The sequence below is a fragment of the Gopherus flavomarginatus genome, chromosome 5 (assembly GCF_025201925.1).
Source record: "Gopherus flavomarginatus isolate rGopFla2 chromosome 5, rGopFla2.mat.asm, whole genome shotgun sequence".
In the NCBI taxonomy this organism is placed as follows: domain Eukaryota; kingdom Metazoa; phylum Chordata; order Testudines; family Testudinidae; genus Gopherus; species Gopherus flavomarginatus.
The window spans coordinates 96,979,971-97,000,885 of record NC_066621.1 but is presented as its reverse complement, the minus strand read 5'-3'; the positions used below and the strand labels follow the sequence as shown (position 1 = coordinate 97,000,885).

The following is a 20,915-nucleotide window of genomic DNA, read 5'->3' as shown; positions in this document are numbered from 1 at the left end:
GTAGTCAATCTTTGCTCCACAGACTACACTAGGTTCTAGTTCAGGGGTGGACAAACTACGGCCCGTGGGCCCAATCTGGCCTGCGAGCTGTTTTAAGCTGGCCCAAGAGCTCCTGCTGGGGAGCAGGTTTGTAGGCTTGTCCTGCTCCGGCACTCCACCCAGGCAGGGGCGGCTCCAGGCACCAGCACGCCAAGCGTGTGTCTGGGGTGGCAAGCTGTGGGGGGCGCTCTGCTGGTCACCACGAGGGTGGTAGGCAGGTTGCCTTTGGCAGCATGCCTGCGGAGGGTCCGCTGGTCTCGCGGCTTTGGCGGACCTCCCGCAGGCTGCCGCGGGACTGGGGACCTCCCACAGGCAAACCACCGAAGGCAGCCTGCCTGCCATGCTTGAGGTGGCAAAATACCTAGAGCCGCCCCTGCACTAGGGGCACTAGGTTGGGGGCTGCACCACTCCCGGAAGCTGTGTCATGGCGCTCCAATAGGAGCTGCAGGGGTGGTGCCTGCAGATGGGGCAGTGTGCAGAGCCTCCCAGCTGCGCCTCCACATAGAAGTTGGAGAAGGGACATGCCACTGCTTCCGGGAGCCACTTGAGGTAAGTGCTGTTCAAAGCCTGCACCCCCAAGCCGTATTTTGCTTACTTTGGATTGGTTTATGAAGAATGATGCTTTACTGAGTATTGTAAAGGTATCTAGAAGCAGATGGACAGGGACATTTTACTATTGGGATAAAGTACACAGAGGAGAATGTGCCAGTTCTTGATTCTCTTTAGCTACTATAACAGTTCCTATCATGGATGGATAGTACAGGTGAGCTTGAAACAAAACCTTGGCATTGAACATCCCTCTCTTGGTAATGGACTGAACAAAAAGCTTGGCTCAGACATTTCCATACTTTTGGAAAATTCAGATGTGCCCTATGTCTAATAGAGAATAATTGTAACCCTTTTTCTCTCTTGCCACAAGCCCCTTTCATTACTCTGTGGGGGTTTGTTTGTAAAATATGGATGGTATTTTCAAAACACTCAGAGTTCGCCTAATTCTGCCCCCACTAAAATCTAGGCTAAAACTGCCACCAACTTCAATGGAAACAAACTTAAGCCAGTGCTGGAAATTCCCATCCTCTGAGGTTTAATAACATGGAGGCTTTTGGTCAGGCAGCTGTATAGGGTGTTTGTATCATTCAGTATTGTGCCTCGTGTGTTTTCAGAGTAATTCAGTGTCACTTGTTACAGGAAAGCCTGAGTCTAGTCTTTTGTGGGGGTTCTAATGTGGTCTTATTCTGTGTCTAACCAGCAATTAGAGATGACATACAGATATTGCAAAACGCAAGGAATCCCATTCCCCAAAATTGAGCTGAGTGAGGAAGACAGGAAGAATCCCAAGGAATGTTATGTGTTTTCAGAGGCAGAGAACCCCAGAGCTCCCCTAGTGCTCCACTTCCCATTGGTGAACAACACTTTCAAGGACTACAAGGAACCTGGTAAGTTCATTGTCAATAGGAAACAATCATTTTACTACACTTTGTGTGACCCGTCTTCCCACATCTGATTGCCCATTTGTCCTGTTCACCTCTGTCATGTTCTCCCTGGGCTGAGTCCCTGTTTTTTGACTGCACTCTCCAGTGACTTCACATATAACAGCAAAAGCTTTGACAGAGCCAAGTTTGAGCAGACACGTGGAGACTGATGCAGACTAGCAAACAATGTTAGAGTAAATGATGCTCTGTGGCTTTTGCATGTGAAAAGCGTGGCGGGGGCTGGGTTGTAGTGGGGGATGGGATCAGAGAATTTTTGGCTGGCTCAGCTAGAATTCTTCCTGGACTCTGAGGGAAGAACATATTAGAGGAACAGCTCCACCCCTTGTAGATGGGTACATCCGCTCTGGGCCAGCTCTGCTCTCCCCTGACGCTCCCTTGACCTACGGGGAGGCAAGCACCACCTCTAGCACCGCTCATTCTCTACACCGAGATTGTGCTTAAATCTCTGGAGATATTTAGCAGCAGACTGTTCCCTCAGAAGGTGCCTTGAAATTGATGCCTTAAGCCGCAAAAGACACTTTAAAGCAAGAAGGATTTAGTAGTGACCCAGTTTTCTAAACAGCTGTGGGACACCTTGAAAAAAAGCAACAGGCAATGTTGCCTGTGCAGACATTCCAATTGTAAACACTCATACCTTTTAAAATAATGAATTGATTTTATTCAACCTTGGAATGATTTGCCTTTCCCAGTGAGGATGCTGAAGCCAGCCAGGCTTGAAGTTTCTAGCTGCAGCCCTTTTGAGCTATCAGAGTGCGAAATTTCAAATCCGACCTGAAGCAAACTGGGTTTTTTAGATGAGTTCGCAAAGTAAAATACTCTAATAGTTAAATTGATTCTGTTCAAGCTTTGCAGAAAAATTCATTTGCTCTGGGACAACTGCATGGAAAACTTCTCCCCAGAAGGAATGTTTGAAGAAAGTTATGAGCAACTAAAAAATAAGCGGTTAAGAAAAATGTCTCCACTGTTACTATCATTTACCATGGAACACTAATACTAGTGTTAAACACAGGATAAACAGACACACTGTGACTAAATCTGGTTTAGAAACTTTACAGATTAGTAATCAACATATTAGGAAGAAGGCTGGAGCTGGTCCATGGGGACAGAGAAAGCTTCACAGAGTAATGCACGTTCAGGCAAAGCTGTTGAACACAGCATAGCAGGTCAAACAGAGGCTTTCGCAGTTCACTTAATGAAAAACAGCTGAGAGTATGTGGAAGGAATGCAGGAGTTTAGCTTCTCAGTGTCCGAGACCCAAACCTGTGAGTTATGAGTCATACCGATTTGCCTCCAAAGAGTAATTTATTCATAGATCTGGGCTTCAAGCTGACAGGTCAACTGTAAAAGTGTGCATTTGGGGAATGGGAGGTCTAGTGATTTCAACTTTAAAGGTGGTGGTTTTCATTTCTGGCTGAGTGGGAGACACCCCAGAGAGCTTTTTATTTAATCATTTGATTTTGGCTAGGTGGCCAGTTTTGAAAAGCTGCCCCTTTAAAATGAAAATCCTGCATTTATATGCTCAGAACCAGCAGTGGCATCTACAGTGTAGGTGGTTGGCATAGAAAATGTGGCTTATGATGCTAGAGCACTAAAAGATCCATTTGAGGCAAAGTGTTAGCACATCACCAGAAATTCTATATAGTATTATTCAGTATCCCTAGCCTGGAAATCAAACTTATAGGAAAAACTGACAATCCAAGTTAGTGTGGAAGCCAGCTGATACTTCATGAGCATAGTGTAGGTGTCAATTTCACATGGCTTAGGTGGATATTGCAGATAACATCTCATGTACGGCCTTAGAGACCTAGCAGAGATCGTACAAAATTAGACTGATCTGGGCAGGTTGCTTTCAGGCTGCAAATAAATTAGATTCTCTTGCAAAATGAGAGGAAGGAAGCGTAACTCCAAACTCAAAAGCATAAATATTTGGTTTCTGTAGTCCTTGGATGCAGTAAACAGGATTTCCTGATATTAAGTGTTAAATAAATAAATAATAAAACTTACCAGGAGCATTGGAATGTTGGATACTGGCACATTTGGGGTATGGTGTTAAACTGGAGAATGAAGATGTGCTACCTGATGGCTGGAGGAAGACAGATTGATATACAGAAGACTCCCCGTCTCCTTCCACTCTTCCATGCGCGACTGGCTTGGACTCTTGATTTATTCTTTTTTGCCTCTGTGGCACTGCATGGATTTACCTGCTGGCAGAATTTGACCCATATGGCCTGAATTTCAGAGGTATCGAGCACCAGCAGCTCTCGCTAATTCAAGCAGGAATTGTGTGCAAGGACCGGGCGCTTGAGAATCAGGCCAGTAGTGTTCAGAGAAGGCCTATAGGCCTAATTCTGCACTCAGTGTGATGTCAAGCCAGAGCATTGAAATTAATGGAATTACTTCATATTTATGCCAGTTTAACTGAGAGGGGAAAAAATTGGCACACTGCCGCCGATGTATTTTTGTTCCTTCTCTGCTTTTGACATTGTTTTGTCATCCGGTTTAAAGTCAGAGTTTGAAATGCGGACGTATTACACTTAGCTTAATCAAAAAACACCTATTTATGCCCGCAGGATACTCACAGAGTTAGAATCCCCTTTTGACCAATCAGACTGCTCCATTTATACTAGCCCTCGTCTAATGACCAGTAGAACTTAATTGAAAATGTTCATTGCTATTGAGAATGTTATGTGCGCCAGACACACATTTTCCTGTCTTTCATATTCAAGATTCAGCTCACAGTGGTGGCTTTTGTCTTCCTCTGCAGGGGTGAAGCGCAGTCCCTTGGAGATGAAGGATGGTGATATAAATTTGACCAACAATAACTCACCGTATTATTTTACAAAACTGGTGTACTCTGCTGAAGACTTTGACAAACTGGTGAATCTGAGTAGCTACAACATCCTCAATAACAAAGACCTGATTCTACAGGCCATCCAGAGAGCTATGGCATGGAGGAGAACCGGCATGAGTGGATGTTTAACCACTGGTTCTGAAGTTCAATCTGCCTAGGCAGTATTTCTGCATCATCTACCCGCTATAGGTTTACAGTGTTCTACCAATATCTTACCAGATGCACTGCTGATTACCTATTACATTGTATGAAGTGGTACGGCATCTGTGTATTTCTCATCTTGTCCATTTCAAATTGTCTTAGCTGTAAACAAGTTTTATTAAAAAAATCCAGTTTTTGCAGCCATACCAACCTTAGGATGTATTCTTATAAGCTCCGAGGGTGGGCCCTGGTTAGTGGTTGGTAGGAGACCTCCCAGGAAATCCCGGTGGTAGTTCAGTGAGTTACACTCTTCTCTCAGTGGCTGGGTCACTACAAAAAAATAATTTCCCCTCTGTGGATATTCACCCCTTCTTGTCAACTGTTGGGAATGGGCCACATCCACCCTAATTGAACTGGCTGTGTTAGCACAGATTTCCTCTCCCCACCCCTTGGTAAGGCAACTCCCACCTTTTCATGTGCTAGATATTTATACCTGCCTACTTTTTTTCACTCCATGCATCTGATGAAGTGGGTTTTAGCCCACAAAAGCTTATGCCCAAATACATTTGTTCATCTCTAAGGTGCCACAAGGACTTCTCGTTGTTTTTTGCTGATACAGACTAACACGGCTGCCCCTCTGAAACTCTTCTCTCAGTACTAAGCCACTGCCCCCTCCCCCCCCTCATGGTGTTGTGGGAATGTTGTCAGAGGTGCGGAGTTTGGGATGATACATTACAAACAAAAGCCCTGACCACTTGCGGTCATGAAAGGCCTGATTTTCAGAGGTAGGGAGCACTTAAACGCCCATTGAAGTTAAAGAGATCCAAGCGGGGTCAACACTGGAGACCAGGTACTACAAGAGTAAAAAGAGTTAGGGTAGCATGGCCAAATTCTAATGGGAGAATTCCATTCTACCTACCTACATTCCCCTTATGGCTTAGTGGAAAAAATATTCTTTCCTTCCATTCCCTCAAACAAATGGGCACAGAAATGGTGTCACATTCTACCATCCAAGGTTAGATACATTTCAGTGATGGGTGAAGTAAGCTTCAGAGAGTTAGTAAAATGATTTTGAGATCCTGCTGGTGGAAACATGCTATAGTGTAAATGATTTTTATTAACTACTTTGTGTGTGGTGCTTTTAAAGAATATCATGGGCCAAATTCAGCCCTGAAATAAGTGGCTGTAATGGAGACATGTCTGAGTCACTTTTACTGGGCCAAGAAGACGTAAGTCAAGATGTTCTTATTCCTTTGTACAAACTGAGCTCAGGGCAAAGTTAATACAGAATTGAGTAAACAGCTATGGCATTTTTTTACACAGGAAATTTGTCCTTTACAAAACCATTGCCTTATGCAAAGTATTTTTAATAGGTGGGATGGAGAAATATTTAACATTTAGCCAAAATAAAAAAGGGAAAATTCTTCATACCGCTTTGCTGAAAGTAAAACAAAGAAAACTTAGTCTGGTTTTCATTTAATTATGAATTCAGTGAAGAATGTGACTTGGAACTAGGGGGACAGACTTCGTAACCTTTCTGTACATTAAAAGGATGTTAAAACTTTTCTGAACAGAACATAAAGCATTTAAAAACCAGATCTTCAGCTGGGGCACATAAGCATAGCTCTACAGAAGTCAAAGGAGTTACAGTGACTTACACTGGCTTAGGATCTGGTTCATACTACTGAAGGGTTTTTCAATCCATATTTGTCCTTGGTCCTCCAAGAAAAATCTACATTCCTATGTATTGTAGATGTAAGCAGGGTCTAAATGAACTGAATTAATTCTGCCCTGCCAGCTAGCAGGGAGGGGGAGAAACTTTAGGAGCAAGCTGAATTTACATGAACACACTGACTCTGATTAGATATCCAGCAGATGGGGTTGCTTAAAGGAATCAGCTTTGGCTGATGTTGGCAGAGGTGGGGCAGCTGGCGAGGACCAGTGGCTGGTAGGGCCAGTCAAGTGCTCAGATGGTGGAGCAAGCAAGGTGCCTTCTTCCTGGGGTGGGGAGGTGAACTCACACAGATGTGCCTCTGAACCCTGGGTCATCTCTGACCAAGGCCAACCACTATTTGTGGAGTATGGCGAGGGAGCAGAGAGGCACAGAAAATGAACTTTTGGTTATAGAACTCAAGAACATGAGGCCTAGTTCCAAGGGGCAGCATCAGGGCTGTAGGCTGGCCCTACGAGGTCCAGTGCTCCTGGCAAGCCCCATGGGGTCTGGGATGTGGGGGTAGCTGCCAAGTCCAGCAGGGTCTTGGGGCTGCTGAACAGCTCAGTGGGGGCTGGTATGTGGGGGGCAGCTACTCAGCCCTGGGGAGTCCGGGGCAGCTGATGTGGACCAGGACTGCTGCCAGGCCCCACAAGGTCCCGGCCCCAGGACGCTGGACGTTTGTGAGCCTGCCCAGCTCAGTTGGTTAAACTATCAGACTTTGAATCTAAAGGTCCAGGGTTCAAGGCCCTGGTCAAGTAATGAACTAATCACTAAGATCTTAAAAATCTATGTCTTTAGAGTCCTCCTTGATGTTACTTTTGGCCCACCAGGGCTCAGTGAGGGGTACCTCCCTCTCTGCCCACTAGGCAGTCTGCTCTGCTGGCTGGAGCTCTCCCCTGGGCTGCTGCTGTGGGGGGGAGGGAGCACCTGACACCACCTTCCCTGGGGCTCCTCTGGCTGGCTGGCTGCTGCTACCCTTGAGGAGGAGGGGACGGGGTTTGTTCACAAACTGAGTGACTTCTAACTCCTGCTGCTGTTGTGGGGAGCAAGGGCGTGGAGCCCTCCCCCCACTTGCCACCCAGACCTGCCTGTCTGCTTCACCCTGTATCCATCTGGGATTGTTTGGGACTGAGTTTTACAGGCGCACATACCTCCACTCAGCCCCAGACAGACCCACCCTTCCCCAGTGCCCCAAGCCTTGCTGTATTACTTTGCCCCTTTCTCCACCTGCCCATTGCTGCCCATTTGTTCCCGTGCCCCCCCCCACCCCCCGATTGTTGACCTCTGGGAGTTTTCCTGTCTGTTGTTGCTCCAGGCTTTGTAAATTTGTCTGCCCCACGCTGGCCCTTCAGTGTTTGCTACCTTGCCTGCCCCGCCCCAAACTTTGGGAGTCCTGTTGGTTGCCTGTCCCACCCTCACATTTTCAGTGCCCTCCTGTGATTGATTTTCCTGCCCTACCCTGCTCCGTTGCCAGCCAACTCCCCTTCTCCCCCTACCTTCCATTGGCCCCCACATCTCACCCTTGTGCTCAGGCCCCCCCCCAAGTGCTTGTGCCCCCTTTCAATTACCCTCCCCCCTCATTGTTCATAGCCCTCCTGCTGATGGTGCAGTCCCTCCCCTTCCCCTTGTAGCTGGAGGAGCCGGTATCCCCACCATGTGCCAGTACTTGTGCTCCTCCTTTTCCCCTTCTTTGCTCTGTGCCCACCCCTCCCCACCTGCACCCTCCTCCTCGGGAGGAAGAAGTGGGAGGTCTTTCCCCTCTGCTTCCCTTCTTCTGCTGTTGCCTCGTGCCCCTTGCAAGGAGAAACTGTGGGTGAAGCCCCTCCCGCTGACTCTGGGCCCTCCTCCCCAATCTCGCCCAGCTGTCAACAGGACCGGCTCCAGGCCTCTGCGCGCCAAGCGCGTGGTTGGGGCGGCATGCCACAGGGGGCACTCTGCCGGTTGCCGTGAGGGCAGTAGGCAGCTCTGGTGGACCTCCTGCAGGCGTCCATGCCTGCAGATGCTCCACTGGAGCCACTGGACCAGCGGACCCTCTGCAGGGATGTCGGTGGGAGGTCCACCTGAGCCATGGGACCGGTGAGCGCCCCCTGCAGCGTATCGCTGTGCTTGGGGGTGGCAAAATGGCTAGAGCCGGCCCTGGCTGCCAACCACCAGGCCGCCTCCTCCATCGCTCCTGCTGGGAGTAGCCCCTGCGGTGCACCCAGCTGAGCGGGTGGGCCCTGCCTCCGTCATGGGCAGGGGCCTATCGAGAAGAGGGCAGCAGGGCCATTGCCGGGCACAGGCGAGGGAGGGCTGGGTATTTGTGCAGAGAAAGCACAGGAAAAGGGACGTTTCAGCTCAGAACCTTCCCCTTGACAATGAGGGGGGCTGCCACCAAGCCTTCTGCCATGCCCCTTGATAGAGCCCAGCCAGTGGAACTGGCTGGGAAGGCCATGGCAGTGTGGGGGAGGGGGGCAGCCCTTTTGTCACCTGTGCCCCGCATCAGCACCAAAGTGATTGTAGGTGGGGAGGACTCTGGGCAGGGGGGAGACTTCACCTTTGAGGAGAGCGAGTCTGACCCTAATCACTGAGGGGGAGGATGTCCCTTTGCCAGTGGGCCTCAGTCTGGGCAGCAGCTTGGTCATGCTACCCCCTCCTGCTCTTCCCCCCCCTTGCCCCAGGCTGCCACCCCCACGCTCGAGCTTGGGGGGGGATGCCCTTGGGTTCATGCAACTGCCCAGCCTCAGATGACATCCTGCTCCTGGCTGCCGAGCCCCTGGTGGCGATGGCCAGGGCCCAAGCCCTTTGGTGCACCCCTTTCTGAGGCAGGGCGGCCTCCTTCCCTCCCTGTGGGGGGGAACATGCCGCTGATGCCACCATACCTGATGCCGTGGTTGAGGGTGCTGTGCTTGTTGAAGTGCCCAGGCCTGGCGTTGGTGAGGGCCCTCTTCCTGTCCCTGCCCCTTTGGCCCCTGAATCCAGTTGAGAGGTGATGCATCTTGGTGGCATGCTTGCTGGGGATCCTTCTCCCACCTTTACCTCCACCTCAATTCCTGGTGCTGAGCCCAGCCCTGCTCCTGCCCCTCGGTGATGCATTGCCCACCTCCTTCCCCACCACTCCCCATAGTGCTGTGGCTTCCAGAGTTATTTTTTTTCCCTTATCCTGAGACAACCCTCAAGGACAGTTTTCATGTTCCCCATCCCTGAACCCCTAGGGGCTGCTCTCTCTCTTCCGCTGCCCCCTCCCCCGCCAGAGCTGGAGATGGGTCAACACGGTGCCAGCGCTGCAGGGTGGGGTCTGCCCCCTGTTTTCCCTTCTCCGTGGGCTGCGGGACTGCCACGGAGGCCCAACTGGAAGATGGCAGCAGGTCTGTGACCCTGTCACCCGCTGTGCTGCGGGATGAGCTGCACCATGTCCTATTGGAAATCCGTGGCTTCAAGAGTAAGGGTAAGCTCGCTTTCCAGGGCTGGGAGGACTTCCGTCTCATTCTCCAGGTCTGCCATCTCAGCGCCCATTCGGCTGGGGTGGCCACCCTGTTCTCCCCCAACCTACAGCCTGAGGTGCTGGGGGGTTGCCGTAGTCGTGCCAGGTCACCTACTGCACATCTAGGCCTGTGTGGAGGGACTGATGTTGAAACTAGTCAACACTGTGCCCTGAACGCAGGCCTGGAGTGGGTGCGTTTTTCCAGCAGGTGTCTGCCTTCCTTGGCATCTTGGATCCTGATGAGTGCCTGGTCCTGGGCAGGGATTTCAATATCACTCTTGAGGACCAGGATCGCTTAAGGCTCAAGAGCAGCCAGGCTGCCACAGGCGTCCTCAGGGAGATAGTCAAACATCACTCCTTGGTGGACATCTGGTGCGACCACCACCCAGATGACAATACCACCTTCACCTATGTCCAGGTGGAGGGTGGTCAGTTGTGCCACTTCCGGTTGGACTGCATTTATTTAATCATTCTTCCCTCTGGCACGAACCCACTCGTCCAGCATTCAGCTGGCCCAGTTCTTGGATCGTCACTTGGTGACCATGACGGCCTCTCTCAGTTCAGAGAGGCCAGGGCTGGCCTATTGGCACTTCAATAATATCTTGCTGGAGGATGTGGGCTTTGTGGTATCCTTCCAGGAGTTCTGGCCGGCCTGGCAGAGGCAGCGGTGCACCTTTCCTTCGGCACAGCAGTGGTGGGATGTGGGGAAGGTGCGCGCACGGCTCTTCTGCCAAGACTACACCTGGGGCGCCAGCCAGGGGAGGGATGTGGTGATAGACCAGTTGAAGCAAGAGGTCTTGGAGCTGGAGAGGCACCTGGCTGCGAGCATTGGGGATCCATCTCTCTGCGGAATGTGCCAGGAGAAGTGGGAGGAGCTCCAGGCCCTGGAGGACTATCGTGCCCAGGGTGTGTTTATTTGATCCCACATCCGTCTCCTCTAGGAGATGGATCGTGGCTCCTGCTTCTTCTACACCCTAGAGAAAAAGAGCGGGGCAAAAAAGCACATTACCTGCCTTTGGGCAGCAAGAGGCACCACAGGAGTCCTGCCTATGCTCTGGCACTGGCTCAACACCCTGAACCCAGTCCCGGGGATAGTTCTGGAGTTCTTCTGACCAGGACTGCACTGGATATCTACAGGGGTCCTGAGTCTTTCCCTGGAGGAGGGCGGACAGGGCATGGTCTGCCGCCGCAACCAGGTCCATGTCTGCCATTTCCAGGCTCCGCAGAGACTCCTTTATGGTGCAGTTAGGCCAGTATGGGGCATGCTGATGCACGCCTTTCTCCGCTGCCTCCGAGAGCTCCAATACGACCAGCAGCACTTTATTCTCTACCCAAGGAGTCTTCCACGAGATGTCTCCGAGCTGCCAGTCTTCTACCAGGACCTCCTCCAGACCTGGAAGCTGTTCTTGATGACCAGGTCTGTTGTGGGCACCCAGGGAGCAGACCTCCTCATAGAGCTCCTGCTACACAACGCTTACCTTCATGTTCAGGTGGTGGAGTACCCCTCGATGCGCTGGTGGCTGGCCCTGGCAGAAACCACCAGAATTGGAGACCTCTTGGACTACAACAGGGGAGACTGGGTGGATCCCCGTGCGCTCAGTGGGGGCATGGGGTTCTCCACCCTCCTGCACGTGCTCCAGGAGGTAGGGGCAGCTTTGTCACCTGCCTCTCATTTTTTCCTCGAGCAGGTACTGCGAGAGGGTGCTCCTTGTGCACCTCTCACCCCAGGCCCTCTGGAGTCCTGCACGCCTTCCTGGTTCCCTCCTTTCCACAATCCGAGCTGGCTGCATGCCCGGCAGCTGGTTGGCTTCTGAACTGCACCAAGAAAACAACTATACACATTCATGCTCCATGTTTCACTTCCTCACTCTCATGTTCTGCCCTGATACCAAATGGTGGGACTAGCTACCACCTGTGGAGGGTGAGGAACCCCAGTGGGCCAGCCTCTATTCCACCCATGTCCCATGGCCCGCCGGGCATATTGGTTGGTGGCTCCTCCATAGAGCTGTGAGCACGGGCCTGTACCTGGTGCGGTTCACCCCCTACACCTGCCCCTTTTGTGGCGTGAGGGAGACCCTAGTGCATGCTTATCTCAAATGTGCCAGGTTGCAGCCCCTATTCCTGCTCCTCCAGAACCTCCTGTTGAGGTTCTGGCTGCACTTTTCCCCACACTTGTTTATATTTGCATACCCTGTCCAAGGCCCCACCAAGTCGTGAGACCTCCTCATCAACCTCATCCTGGCCCTGGCCAAAGTGGCCATCTTCAACACCAGGAGGAGGATGTTAGACAAAGGGGTGCTCTACAACTGTGGGGCCTATTTCTGCTCTTCTTCAATTGGTTCCCGGGTCCAGTGGTCCCTCCCCTCCACCGCCCTGACCCTCAGGATTCAGGGTCCGGGATCGGGTGATGCCAGCCGGCCAGTCCAGCAGAGCCCAGAGTTGGCGTTGGGGTTGCCGTCTGGCCCCACAGGGTCTAGGGCTGCCAACTTTCTATTTGCACAAAACCGAACACCCTTGACCCGCCCCTTCTCCAAGGCCCTGCCCCCTATTCACTCTAACTCCCTCCCTCTGTCACTCGTGCTTCCCCTCACTCACTCGCTCATTTTCACTGGGCTGGTTCAGGGGGGATGAAGGCTCTGGCTGGGGATGAGGGGTTTGGGGTGCAGGAGTGTGCTCTGGGCTGGGACTGAGGGCAGGAGGGTGGGCAGGGGGGTTGGGTATGGGGGGGGCAGCTCAGGGATGCAGGCTCTGGGCAGCACTTACCTGAAGCAGCTCCCAGAAGCAGTGGCATGTTCCCCCTCCAGCTCCTATGTGGAGTTGCAGCCAGGGGGCTCCGCATGCTGCCACATCCGCAAGCACCACAGCTCCCATTGGCCATGGTTCCCGGCCAATGGGAGCTGCGGGGGCAGCTCACAGAGCCCCCTCGCTGCCCTTACAATGGAGGGGGGACATGCCAGCTGCTTCCCGGGAGCTGCGTGGGCTATCAGGGAGCATGCCAGCCACGCTGCATGTTCCGCCAATCGGACAGTAAACGACCTGGTCAGTGATGCTGACTGGAGCCACCACAATCCCTTTTTGACCTGGTGTTCTGGGTGAAAACCGGACACCTGGTTACCCTACTCGGGGTCTGTGGTTTGGGTTTGCTGCCCAGAGTCCAGGGCCCCCGGCTGGCCCAACAGGGTCTGGGATCTGCCCCATGGGGTAGGGGTTGGGGCTGCAGGCTGGCCCCCTGGGATCCTCGGATGCCAGCAGGGCCTGCAGGGTCCAGGACTGCTGCCTGGCCCCACAGGACTGCCACTCAACTGCCCTGCCACCTGGCCTCACCCAAAGGGGTCCATGGTCCCTGCTGCGCCCCCCCCATCCCCTACCCAGGGCTTCACTCCATAGAGGGGTCTGTGGGCATGAGGTGCTGGGCATAGGGGTCTATGGGAGGGGGTTGGGGAAGGGGGCACGCTGTGGTTCTCAACCTGCTGCCCAGGTAACATATTGATAAATAGGTTGAGAATCACTTATGTATCGAGTTGTGCACTTAAGATGCTTTACATCACCACATGCACTAGCACTAACAATAATAATAATTCAAACCTTAGCAGAATAGGAACTAAAATAAGTCACTAGCCAACGTCCCACCCCACTTGAAGTGAGAGTGTGGACAATATGTCAAAGCTATGTGCCCATGTTGTCCAAATAAACACGGCTCATAGTCTGCACATCTGCATGGCCCAGTGCAGGCTGCCTAATTTGGATCCAGGTCCTCAGAGGTAAAGGATGCTGCACACCGACTTAGAGCTCTTCCTATTCCTCCTCTCCTCATAGATGAATGGACAGGGAGAGGCCAGGAATAGATAGAGTTTTGGTTCTGTGCCCCTCACCTCCGGCCATTTGTCATACTTTTTATTTTAAGCCACTGCTTGGGAAAAATGTTAGTACTTTTTACCTGCTGAATAAGAGTCTTTTGAAGTAAAGAATTGAATAAAGTGCAATGGCCTAGTGAAAAATGTAATGCATAAACAAACATGAACAGCATATTGTGTTTTATATTGGCTCTACTTACATTTGTTATGAGCACTCTCTAAAGTATTTGTTACAATACTTGATTTTAAGAATGGGAAGGAATGAAATTCTGTATCACAACTGGCGTTGGAGTGGGAAAACAGTGAAAAATCTACTTTTACTTCAGTCTTTCCCAGTGGGCTGGCAGTCAAAAGCACAAAACAGGTTCTTGAAGGAGGCTATTAAGAATTCAGACAATTGAAAGATGCCATAATTTTACCACTGGGTGACTTTATTTAAATAGAAGCAGGAAAAATATTTTGATTTAAACTTTTTACTAGCAACTGAACAAGAAGTTCAAAATGAATCGATTAAAAAAATCTGAGGTTTCATTAGAACACAGTTTGCAGTTAACAACAATTAAAGGAAAACAGAATTTCCATTAATTTCCTTTGCTAGATTGACCCAAGTTTTGTATCTGTATTTTATTATTAAATCACACAGAACCCTTTGAGCATGGGTGCTGACAAATTTGAAATATTAGCATATAGCTGCAGTAATGGTTTACCAGATGACATTCAGATTTTTCCTACCATATGCTCCCTTTCCTGGGCTTTCATCCCATGGCGATAGTTGCCATATAAAAACCTAAGACAGGTGGACTTCATTGTTATACATTATTTGCCTGTTGCAAAGGGGTGAATGCATCTCCCCTCAAACAGCCTCAGAAATTGCCATCTAAACACAGCTTCTAAAGTAGGGGTAGGCAACCTATGGCACACATGCCGAAGGCGGTATGCGAGCTGATTTTCAGTGTCACTCACACTGCCCAGGGCCTGGACACCGGTCTGGCGGACTCTGCATTTTAATTTAATTTTAAATGAAGCTTCTTAAACATTTTAAAAATCTTATTTACTTTACATACAACATTAGTTTAGTTATATATTATAGACCTATAGAAAGAGACCTTCTAAAAACATTTAAATGTATTACTGGCATGTGAAACCTTAAATTAGAGTGAATAAATCAAGACTCGGCACACTGCTTCTGAAAGGTTGCTGACCTCTGTTCTAAAGTTTTTAACTTTGCATGATTATTTGGCTAGCATCACACACAAGTATACATCATTTTTAGGGAAGTCATTCATTTTAGTTCCACAGTTACTTACGTTCCATTCAAATCTGGTGCCCCTCCCTTTTATTATTTAAAATTATTTGCATAATAAATAAAGAATCCTGAAACTGAGGGTATAGACAGAGCTGTAGACAGTAAATTGAATCCCACAGCATTTTGAAGTTCTTGAATGAATTGTTTTTGGCAGTTGATGGGGAGCTCTGCAAGAATCTAGCAACACCTGAAAGTTTAATATGAGTAGGAAATATTTCTCTCTCTCTTTCCATAGTGACAGCTAAAAGCATTGCAGAAACAATTCTTGTCACTTCATGGAATGATTCCATGTTCTTACACTTCTGTACTATGATTCCACAGAGTGCCACTCACAACAGTAATAGCAAGCTGTGTGCATTTAAGCTTTCACAACTGTACACAATGGAATCAACAGCACCCTTCTTTTAGAACTTAGAGGTAAAATAAGACATTGGGTGGATACATTGTGTGGAGTGGGGGGACGGGGTGAATACACTAATGGTTTATCTATGGAGATTTGGGATCATAGTGCAGCTTATGCAATAGGTGGATACAAATTCAGTTGTATCTCATTTTGGTCCCTGGTAGACATTAGTCATCATCACACAATTTGCCATGACAGGTGGGAATAAGGAGTATACCTGACATTAGCCAGCACTATTATTTCCTCACATTCATGAGCATTCAATTTAAACAAAAGCCTTCTATAGGCCTGGTAGAACCAGGTAGATTGATCCACCCAAGTTCAATTTGTTAAAACAGTGACAGTTCTATTCTTTTCCAAGTGCTGTGTCTTTTCCCAATGCTTGAGCATTCCCTTCTCCCATACATATTTCACTTGCTCACTGTCCATCTGGACTCCAAGGCAATAGGGTGCTGTGACAGGGAAGAGTCTGTCTCATCCAGAAAACTGAAGAGTGCGCGCTCTCTTGTGCTGCTGCTCTTACTTTTTGGAAAAAAGCTTTTGAAAGACATTCTTATCTTTCTTGTGTTTCTCCTTCCTGCCCTCAATCGCTAGATCTTCCTTCGTCTGGGTCAGTGGATTTGCTAAGCACTTGGCCTGCACACTCTGATCCTCAGCCTTGGCTCCTGAAAAAGAATTAGTGCTGTATTCATTTTTCCTGGGATAGGGAACACCAAAATATGGGCTCCTCCTAAGATGTGCATGACAAGGAGGCTCTCGCTAGGTCTCCCTACAACAGGCTAACCCAAGTCATTTCATAGCATTAGCATCCACACCTTAATTCTCAATTGTCATAGCCCTTCTTCCCTGCTGTTGATTGGTAGGAGCTACGGTGATGTAACTTTGAATTCCAGAGGGCCCTGGGAGAGGGAGGTGATGCTAGCATGGTACACATAGCACTACCCAAAAGTCTAGTGTCCTCTTCATGATGCTTCACAGTGCCAGATGCCATAGGTAAAACTCCTCCTTGGACAATGGCTTGTGCCATTAGCCCAAGAAGCATCATATTTAACTTTTATTCACAGTCCTGGAAAGGATAAAGCTTTCCCATGGCAGTGCCCTCTGGTAAAAAGAGCTGGCACCTCATGATATGGTTGCAGGCTTTTTATGGTATTGCTTTAGTATCATGTAGCTGCTTCGCTGGGTGCACTGTGGAGCACATGGAAGAAAAGCTAACAATTTGTGTATGTTTGACACACTTCTCAGTTGTACAAATGTAAGAACTGTGAGAAAGACCAACAAGCAGTGCAATGAGAACATGAAAGGACTTTGTACAGACACTATTATTGGAGGTGTCTTTTTCAGCTCTCATCACCCCTCAAGGACTCCCAGTATGTTTCCTAGTCAATCTAGGTTCTCACCAGGATGATGTGAATGTAGAATCACTCCAGCTTTGTAAACTCTCCCAGGGGAGATTTCAGGCACCTGGATTTCCTTTGTGAGCTCCTGCTCTCAGTGTTTCCAATGATAGTCTTTTTTTAGTGGTGTCTCAAACTATCTAGGGGGAAGTTTGCTATATGTAAGCTTTCTGTGTAATCTTAGAGAGCAGAGATAGTAAGGAACTAGGAAACAAAAAGCTAGTTTTGATATGTTGTAAACATTAAAGATTGGGGACACTCTGCAACTCTTGCTGATAGTGACAATTGCATGAGTCTAGCTGCAGGGACTATATGGTATATTTTAACTAGGTTACCTCTGTAACAATAAGGATCTAGAGACTTCAATGTGAGAACAGATTTAAAACCCCCAAAATAAACAGTTAAATCAATTGATTGCATGCAATGGTGTTGTATTAATATATATATCAAGCACAGCCTTTTATGAAAGTTTGCAATGTTCTAAACAATCATTATGAGATACACATGCAGGCTATGATTATGAATTTATGTATTTGTATATATAGAAAACAACGTTGCAACTTCAGCTCCACTTCAAAGCAGGGCAGTGAGTAGTCAGGAAGGTAGGAACACCTCCCAAAGTGTCTACAAGAAACCAGCTTCAAGTAACTATCCATTTTCCAGCCCAGGAAGGGACACCGAAGGCCCATTACAGTGAATGGAAAGACATAGAGACAACTTGAGACTGAAAGGAAACCCCCCGCCTTTGGAAAACGAGAAAGACGGTAGTTTTTCCCACTTTGAGTATCTATAGTGACTGAAGGAAAAAAACCAGGAAACCCTTTTAAAATGCAAAGGGTTGAACTGAAGACCATCCAGAACTCTGGGGACAGTCTCGAGGTGGGAGGCTGTCTATGAATGCTGGATCCCTCCTAAAGCTTGGGATACTGTTTTAAGGCAGTAAGTAACTCTTAGTAGAAAAGAGATTTTATTTAATATGAATGTGTAAAGTGTGAGGTTTATTAGGTCACACTCCTCTATGTGAATATGCACAACTGCTCCATGAGTGTTCAGATGGGTTGTCCACAGTTCACGCCTGACCACTCAATCCCATTCATTTGGCAGAGGGGACTCGGTGTTCAGATAAACACTGAAAAGCATGTGGCATTTGTGTGTCCAAACCAATACTGAAGAAGAAAAAAAAGAATAAATGGACAGAATAAACTCTTCTCACATCTTCTTTATGGATTCCCCTGTTCTCTTCCTCATTCACCGAACAGTCAATGCTACTTACTGGCATGATAAAATACTCTCACATTTAGATAACACCTTTCCTCCAGAAGGATCCCGCAGTACTTCACTAACATTTCAGCTATAGTGGAAGTGGGAAATGGCAGCTGCTTTAAAAAAATGCACAGTAACACTACACAACCTCCATTTGACCTCCAATGTGTACGCATTATGACACACTATTTAATTACGCAATCACATACTTTTTCTTTTTCCACTGGACCTCTGCCTCATTTGGTGCCCAGGATGGACAGTGCTCAGATACTGAACATCTATTTGATACTTTGTTTTCCCCTCTTTGTTCAGTTTGTGCCCTCAGGTCTTATACACTGCACCCTATTCACACCCAGCTCTGGAGACAGAATCATCACTTTTCTCATAGGGTTTTCTGTGAGGCTCATCACTGCAGTATCTGAGTGCCTCGTAAACATTAACATTACCAGAAACAAACATGAATGAATTTATTTTCACAACAGCCCTCGGAGGTGAGGGATTATCATTCCTGTTTTTACAGATGGGAAACTGAGGCACAGAACCACTATGGTCAAACATGAGCACTGTTCATTGAATGAAGCAGGGATCCCGTGGAAAAAATAGTATGTCATCATGTAATTAAAGGCTGTCATGACGCATATGCACCAGACAGCTGAATTAAGGTTGCACATGAAACCTGAATTCTGGCATTTCCTAATTTTTGAGTACTTGACACTGAAAGCCTCACCTTCTTTTGACATAGATTTTTGTGTGTTTAATCTATATATAGATACAGATATATCATGACAGACTGAGAGATAGCCTGAAAACAAGCACTCTGTATTTCATAATCCCAATAAAAGAGAAAACTACTGTAGGAGTTAAACCAGAAGACGGGCAGATCTATGGCACATGAAGTATAATGATCAACTAAAATAAGCTCCTGGGGAAAGTCACTAAGTCAAAATGTATTAGTAAATTTCCAGAGAAAGTGAAAAAGCAGAGGGATTAAGACATAGCAGGTTTCCTCCTTCTACATTTTGAAACATGATTTCTCAATCTCAGTACTGTGCTTTTCACACTGATCAAGGCAGAGTTTCTTATTACCCATGTCTGCAGGGTTCTGGACAGATGTGGAGCTTGGTGTCTTCATAATCCCATGTGTGTCTCCCTCTGATTCCCTGGGAATGTTTGCAGATTCTGTCTCTTGCCTGACTTTGAAAGAAGGAGTTCTCCTATCAACAAATAGCATCACAGAATCTCAGTGACATTTCAGACATGAATTAAATCAGTAAGTAAAAGTAAGCATTCGGGAACAATTCAGTCATGCAACCATTTCAAAAGCAAAATAACCACCGGACAGAAAAGATGTGTTGTATATACATATGTGCATTAATATAGCCAGTCTGCAATATAGAATAGGAGTAACTTTGCAAAATGCACCTACCCACTCACCTCTGGTGAATTACTTTATTTGAAGGACAAATAAAATATTAGTAATTATTTTATCATCATTTATCACAATGGTATAATGGGGTAAACAGATTTTGTGACTGGACTGGAAATATTCTGGACAATTTTGCAAGTTTGATACTAGTCACTAGGTTTGTGTTATGTCTTTTGGTCAAATAGCCAGTTTCCCATTTATCCTAATGGGACCAACATGAGTAAATCGGTGTTTGTACGGCAATCACAGCTGGTACTCGTTGACAACATCTATACAGAGAAGGATAGTTTTGTGCTTCAGGCATTGGATTCAGGAGACCTGCATTCATTTCCTAGCTGTGCAGTAGACTTCCTGTGTGACCTAGGGTAAGTCACAATCTCTCTGTGCCTCAGTGTCTCACTAGTCAAAAGGAGGAGAATAATTCTTCCCTACTCCACGGGGGATTGGCAAGAATAAATTCCTAAATATTTGTTGAGTTACTCTTGTGATGGTAAGGACACTCTCTGCAATTCTCTGGTAAACTCAGTGAAATCTCTAGCAATTCTAACGTTGCAGTTCTAATCACATTAACAGGCACGAGGTAGTGAGTTCTCCTGCAAAACACAAGGAGTCGGATGGGACAATCAAACTGGTCTTTTTGGTTTCCATGATACCGTGTGTGCTATAGCATTCCAGGAGCCTATGGGTTTTCACAGGTCTATGGCTCACACAGCTGATGAAGTTTAGGCACACAGATCCTTCCAGTACAATAGACTAGACAATATGGGGCTGTTTTCACATCATAACTGATAAGATTTCTGCACACTCCATTTGCAGCAGAAATGGATTTACAGATTTTTTTACCACAGAGACACAAACAGTATGTTCAAATGCTGCATTTGGATACTCAGATTCACACTTGAATATGTAAAGAGGCCATTGTGTGCCAAGTTTTAGTTCATCACCCAAGGAGAGGATTTGGATGACCTCGTTAAGGACCCCTATTGGAAAATTACATTTAGCATGTTGTAACTGTCAAAATGAACTGAATCAGAGAAGTTACTGCATAATATAGTCCTGGGGGCTGTGTGCTACTGAAATACTGAAAATTAAGCAGGTCTTTTTAATACCAAGCCTGTCTATCTGGCATCATCCTGTCTTTGAGCACTGCCTAGCTACTGGCAAGAATGAAATCAGACCAGCTCGGCAGAATACAGTCCCCACCTGAGTAGTAAGCCTCTGCTGGTTTGTCTTTCAGCAGGCCCTCTACCTGGGAAGTTCCAAGGTCTGGTCTGAGGACTCTCTGTATTTGGAGCGACTGGTTGTGCCATCAATTTAGAACCATAACTGTTACTGTGGCCTGCAGGGTCCAAGAAAATACAGGAAATACGTTTGAATCAGAGCTAGAGGCAGAGTCAGTCATTTCTATATCCACTGCATATCACTGCATTCCTGTCCTTTTTCATTATGTCACAGAAGCCATCACTGCTTACTGAGCTTTTCAGAATAAGGATTGGACGCACAAGGGAGCAACCAAGAGCCAAGGGCCCTGTCTACATGAAGGCTGGAAAAAATATAAGAAGCCA

The 20,915-nt window shown here is 47.7% G+C and overlaps 2 protein-coding genes across 4 annotated transcripts in view; one reads left to right on the top strand and one right to left on the bottom strand.

Annotated features, from left to right (window-relative positions):
* The window catches only part of LOC127052400 (cytosolic phospholipase A2 beta-like), a 44,639-nt gene extending 40,048 nt beyond the window's left edge, over positions 1–4,591 (top strand). The window contains exons 19-20 of the mRNA XM_050955998.1: positions 1,289–1,475; positions 4,297–4,591. Of these exons, the coding sequence (XP_050811955.1) occupies positions 1,289–1,475; positions 4,297–4,541 (432 nt within the window). The 3' untranslated portion in view covers positions 4,542–4,591. The remainder of the gene's footprint in view (positions 1–1,288; positions 1,476–4,296) is intronic.
* Positions 4,592–13,965: 9,374 nt separating this feature from the next.
* SPTBN5 (spectrin beta, non-erythrocytic 5) overlaps positions 13,966–20,915 on the bottom strand; it is a 173,238-nt gene continuing 166,288 nt past the window's right edge. For all 3 annotated transcript variants that reach the window (XM_050954918.1, XM_050954916.1, XM_050954917.1), the window contains 3 exons: positions 20,554–20,689; positions 19,011–19,138; positions 13,966–15,929 (listed from right to left, as the gene is read on the bottom strand). In XM_050954918.1, coding sequence (XP_050810875.1) covers positions 15,784–15,929; positions 19,011–19,138; positions 20,554–20,689 — 410 coding nt within the window. In that variant the 3' untranslated portion in view covers positions 13,966–15,783. The remainder of the gene's footprint in view (positions 15,930–19,010; positions 19,139–20,553; positions 20,690–20,915) is intronic.